Source organism: Oryza brachyantha, chromosome 6, assembly GCF_000231095.2.
Source record: "Oryza brachyantha chromosome 6, ObraRS2, whole genome shotgun sequence".
Taxonomy (NCBI): Eukaryota; Viridiplantae; Streptophyta; class Magnoliopsida; order Poales; family Poaceae; genus Oryza; species Oryza brachyantha.
The window spans coordinates 3,316,913-3,322,970 of record NC_023168.2 but is presented as its reverse complement, the minus strand read 5'-3'; the positions used below and the strand labels follow the sequence as shown (position 1 = coordinate 3,322,970).

At 42.0% G+C, this 6,058-nt stretch overlaps 1 protein-coding gene across 1 annotated transcript; it reads right to left on the bottom strand.

The window, feature by feature from the left end:
• Nucleotides 1-541: 541 nt before the first annotated feature.
• LOC121054755 (RING-H2 finger protein ATL3-like) lies at nucleotides 542-1,798 on the bottom strand. Its single transcript, XM_040525350.1, has one exon. The coding sequence runs from the start codon at nucleotides 1,741-1,743 to the stop codon at nucleotides 772-774; it is 972 nt and encodes a 323-aa protein (XP_040381284.1). The 5' UTR covers nucleotides 1,744-1,798; the 3' UTR covers nucleotides 542-771.
• Nucleotides 1,799-6,058: the final 4,260 nt, after the last annotated feature.

Below are 6,058 nucleotides of genomic sequence, written 5' to 3'. Positions count from 1 at the left end.
TTGTGAATAGCTATAAAAGTTTGGGGGAAAGATTGATACTTAATTGCTGATACAGTGCCGATAATTGTATCATTTTTCAAACATAGTTGGGGAATTGGGGCCTACAGGAGGACGTTTTCATCAGCAAAAACCAACTCTTTTGCCTAAAAAGCGCAGAGCTTGTCGCCTACACACTTCATATTTCTCGCCGGTGTACAGTTGATGTACTTTTGTTAGGCATAATTCCATTTGGTGCCTTCTTTTCTCCTCTCTCTTGCTGATGTATTCAGGAATCGTCCTTTGAATTTGGGGTCCAAATCAAATACTTCAACACCTAATCATTTCCTAATCCTGGGGCTGGGACAACGTGTCAGTAACAGTAGTGGCTTTTGTTTCACAGGAATTCAGACATGTTCCTTTGGAAAAAAGAGAGAAGAATTCAAACATAGTGTGCTGACTTCTGAAGAAGAATGAGAAGCAGAGTTTAACTGAAACACATATGCCTCCGTAGGAAATATCACATCAAGGCCAAGATAAGTAAGAACAAATCAACAATTTCATGGACATATGAACAAATTCATTAACTTTATCCTCCAATCACCAATAATGAACTTACAACAATGCTGTCATCTTCTTTTTACATCAGAGTTTTTGATCAAAATTTCTTCTTTGTTTTCTTAAATGCAAAAGAAAGGATCAGAAAAGAATAGGAAAAAAAAAGAATGAACACATGTGTACTCTCCGGTGATCGGCGAGGCGAGCCAATGCATCTCGGAGCTTCGGAAAGAAGGATCAGTTCGCCGCCGGCGGCGTCTTGGGAGTCTTGGGCGGGCACGCGGCGTCAGCGCCGGCGAGCCCCTGCTCGATGTCTCCGCTGCCGCCGCCGCGCGGGCTGAAGGACGGGCCGACCACGGCCTGCTTGCCCCTGCTCAGAAGCCGGCGCAGCGACCGGAGCCGCGCGGACACCGGCGACCTCATGTCCTCCGACATCCTGCTCGCCGGCAGCGGCGTCGAGGCGGACGACGACGTGACAGAGTCCGCCGCGACGGAGCGCGTCGGGATGTCGATCACGAGATTCTCCTTCCGGCGTCCGGAGGCCGAGGAGCTCGTGGAGGGGGCGGTCGCGAGAGGCGGCGGCGGGGGACGGAACGGGTGGTTGGCGACGTCGTCGTGGGTGCCCCAGAAGAGGACGTTGGTGGGGAACATGGGGAACTCCATGGCGGCCGGCTCCTCGCGCGGCACGCGCGGCAGCCCCTCCGCGGTGAGCTCCCAGGCGTCGGAGCCGACGGGCGCGCGGCAGAGCGGGCAGGTGTCGTGGGAATGGAACCACATGTCGATGCATTCGACGTGGAAGCCATGCTCGCACTTGGGCAGCAGCCGCACCTTCTCGCCGTCGGCCACCTCGGACAGGCACACCGCGCACTCGAGCCCCTCGCCGGCGCCCGCGCCGCCCCCGCCCGGCTTCGCGTAGACCGTCACGGGGAGCCCCCGCAGCACGGCGGCGGGCAGCCCGCGGCGCGGGAACGGGGACGCGTCGAGGAAGAGGAACCTCGACGAGGGCGACACCGGCGCTAACATCGGGTTCGCGCCGAGGTACCGCTTCGCGTAGAGGTACAGCAGGAACACGAACACCACGACCATGAACAAGAAGATCACCGCGGCGAGCAGCACGCCGTTGCTGATCACCATCGGCGACGGCCCTCCCCCTCCTCCCGCCACCTCGGCAGGCGCCGCGGGGCCATGGAGAGCCGGCGGAGAAGACATTGCGGCGGTCACGAGCTAGCTCGCTTCTTCGCTTCTTGGCTTCTTGGATCGAGCAGACGAGGAGAAGAAGAAGTGGGTGAGCGAGGCAGAGGAAGCCTCGTATATGAAGGTGAGGCGGAGCACAGCAGCGAGGCGGCTACGTGGAGCTCACTGCCCGGATCTTCTGCGGCATAGCCATGGGGTTCTCCATGGATGAGGCGTGGAGGATCTTCTACGGACGGGGGGGATGGACATGGACGATGGACTTGGTCAACAAGTCGAAGGAGAGGAGCGTTTTGGTCGCCCAGTTTGACTCAAACCTCACGGGGTCCCTCTCGCTCTCTTTCTCTTCGTCTTCCTCGGGTCGGATCGTCTCCGTTACTGCTCTTCTCAGCCGCCGAGAAGCATCCAAATGGCGGGTGAATTGAAATAAATAAAGATTTGTGTGTCATATTAACTTAATTTTATGTACTTGGAAAATAGATGAAAAGTTAAAGGAATAATAGTTTGGGTCGAGAAAAAAAACACATATATTGAAAGATAGATGGATCTAGAAGTAATTTTCTAAAAGGCTGAACCACACGTTACAGATTCTCCAAAAATGTCTATATTTCGAGACATTCCTAAAGAATTTGAAAGGGACATTTATTTGTTTCAAATGGCTATATAGAATTTTTTTCATTGAAATACAGTCCTTCACAGTTCCAAAAATTATTTCTTTCAAAGAAGTCATCACTGGGTGTGTTCAGCCTGCAGAGTTTTTGCCACAGGACTGAGTGAAGTCAGTGGTTAGTCGGTCATTGATCATAGACCTTCCTCTGTTTTTATATAACTTTATTTTCTGATTTACGTGTCTAAAGTTTGAACATTTGTCTTATTTAAAAAATTTATAAAAAACCTTTAGAAAAGTCACGCATAAATTACTATTCATATTTTATCATCTAGTAAAAAGAATTCAAATAAGACGAAGAGTTATCTAAAAACAGAAAAATAATCTTATTTAGAAGGTTTTTTGGATGATTTGCCATTCTCCGGGATGGCACATTCCCAAATACCACTTTCTTCGTGAACTTTAACTATTTGCCACTGGTTTCATAGGTTTCGTTGATTCAATGTCACTTTTGTCTAGTTTTGTAGGATTCTAGCTATACAAGATCTTTTATCTTGATAATAATTATTTTTTAATTGTTAATTTGAATTTAAAATTGTCTAAATTATGTTTTTACATGGAACTCATTCACCTATATTCTAAATTATACTTGTTCATAAAGTCTTTTCTACATAATATTTAATTTATAATTTAAATTCTAGATACTTCTAAATTGTATTTATATATTGACATTTTCTCTTAATTTACATATGGACCTTTTTTTATTTTCAAATCTTAAATTGTATTTCTAATCTGATTCACTGAAATTTTAGTTGTTTACAAATTGTATTTATAGATGAACTCTTCACTCAATATCAATTTTAATATCAATTGTTTTATTTGTAATAATTTTCAATATATAAATACAATTTAGAAGTATCTGGAATTTGAATTATAAATAAATATTATGTAGAAAAGAGTTTATGAACAAGTACAATTTAGAATATAGGTAAATGGTTTTCATGTAAAAATATAATTATAAAATTTTAAATTCAAATTAACAATTAGAAAATAATTATTATTAAGATAAGATATCCTATATAGCTATAATCCTACAAAACTAAGCAAAAGTGGCACTGAATCAATAAAACATATAGAACGAGTGGCAAATAGTTAAAGTTCATGAAGAAAGTGCCATTTGGAAATACGTCATCCGGGAGGATGGCAAATCATCCAAAGTCCCTATTTAGAGACGTAGTAGTTGTTATGAGGTCACTCTAGCCGTGTAATTTTTGAGGCAATAACCACAAATGGATTAGGCCCTGTTTAGTTCTCTAAAATTTTTCAAAAACATCGCATCGTATCTTTGGGCACTTAAATAGAGCATTAAATATACATGGATATTAAAACTAATTACACAACTATGGGAGAAATCGTGAAATGAAGATTTTGAGCCTAATTAATACATTATTAGCCATAAGTGCTATAGTAACCAATATGTGCTAATGACGAATTAATTAGACTCAAAAGATTCGTCTCGCGGTTTCCATACGGAATCCAAAATTCGTTTTTTCATTCGTATCCGAAAACCCTTTCCGACATCCGGTCAAACGTTCGACGTGACCCTTTTGCCAAAATTTTTATGCAACTAAACAAGGACTAAGGTTATAGCTGCATAATTGTAAGGGACAAGGGTTTTGGACTGGCTGAATAAGGTTTTGTGCTATTACATACGGAGTATTAACTGTATAATAGGATAGTTTTTCTTTTATCTCACGTCTCTCCGCCCTCTTTGTTAGAAATGATTAATAAAGTTCACGCTGATGGTAACACCGTGTTCTAAAGAAAATACTGTTTCTGATGATTGGTGAGCATGTAGTCATGTTAGTGGTTCACCATTCCATTTAACCTTAGATAACATTTCAACATGTTCTGTGCATATGGGATACAATGGATAATGGTTGTTAGCCCGTTGTGAGTCTGGTTACATACATAAGGTGCATTTTGGTTTTCTTTTCCTCGCCTCAATTAACATTTCACCTGTGTCTAACACTTTTATCTTTCTATCAGATGGCTGAGGCCAGATGCCAAGTCTTACTGGGTAAACCTAGGATCCAAACATGCTACTAATGATAAAGCCTATAGTGTGATTGGTATACTTTGGGTTTGGGCAAACAAATAGAAAATTATTAATGGAATAATTAGCCTCCCTATCTTGATCATGCATGGAAGCTGGTGTGCATGAATAGTTTGCCTCTCATGTCAACTGAACATAAAAATGATTTTGGGGTGAAGACAACTAGTATACTTTCAAACAGAAACAAAATGTAGCAACATAAATCTTGCATATCTACAAAATAAAAAAAAGTGGCATATTGATCTCTTTACACTAAAATTCGTTTCTTACCATTTTGTTGGCACTATTTATGTCAATTGACCCCCACAATGTTACCTTGACATATGTGACTGATTCAAATAGGTTAATTAATTTGGTCAACATTGGCCTACTGCCTCTTTGAAGGCAAATAGTTCTCCTCTCAGATTAGACAATGTGTACATATCATGCCGCGAAAACAACAGTGATCATAATTGTTTTGTTACTCTAATTTCACTTCGTTTGACTTGAACTAAAGCTGCAGCCTGCAGAATGTGCAGGCTGGTGTTCTGGAGGTAGAAAATGGGACAGACCAGACCAGTCCAGTCCATGTCCATCCCAACCCTCCCTTGGAAATTTCACGCCTAGCTTGAGGCATGTACAGTGAAGGAGCCAAGCCAGCACCACACAGCTGCATCGGTTGGCACCGTGTTTGTTGGCGTTTGAGTTTTCACAGATTGGAATCTCTCCATTGTACAGCATCAACCGAGAAATCGCATCGATCCGTTCGTGATTTTGGTTGAACGTACTGCCGGAGTGCACGTTACATGGTCTTCAGCGCGGAGCAGACCCAATTAGTTGAATTTATATAATTTTGTTTTTATCTTCAGTTTTTAAAGTTTTAAAATAAAATTTCAATACATATTTAGGATCAGTAGTAGGGCTGCAGCCCGACTCCTGTCTCCGCCCCTGATGGTCTTCATTTGTCTGAACGTTTTTCACTTTCGCTTATGTTTATAAGTCAAAATTTAAATCTTTTACTTTCAATTAGACTATGTTTAGAGGCTTTTATCGTAATTTATTTTTTCAACCTTATTTTTTAAATCGCTAAGAATACATATATTGTTAGGGAAATTGGCCAGATAACCGAGAAAGCAGATTTAACGTGGAAACCCTTGCGGGAAAAAACCACGCACGCCAACCGGCAATAACCACTATGAGGTGATGATTACAATAGCAGGGAAATATACCAGGCCGTCGTACCCTTCCCGTGCAGCTTACAAGAGATATATATAAGGAGAAATCAAGGAGTCCTAATAGGAAAAGACTGACAGAATACTATTAGGAAACTAATCCTACTCCTACTCTAAGTAGAAAACGGTTAGGAGAAACCTAGTAAGAAACTAAATATAATCCAAATACATTACAGATAATAATTCGGATCATATCTCTAACAATCTCTACCTTGAGACGAATTCCCTTGTAGCATAAAAATTGAAATCACCAGAAACCTCATATAGATAAAATCACCTTGCGGCAAATAGTTTTTTGGACTATAATAAGCACGAACCAAACTTGAGGACAACGAGAATCTCGCTTATTTTGAACAGGAGCAGTGAACCATACTTCAAAATCGCAATGGGAATAAAACA

Coding starts and splice junctions, on each gene's coding strand:
- LOC121054755 (XM_040525350.1), bottom strand. CDS start 1,743: ATGTCTTCTCCGCCGGCTCTCCATGGCCCCGCGGCGCCTGCCGAGGTG.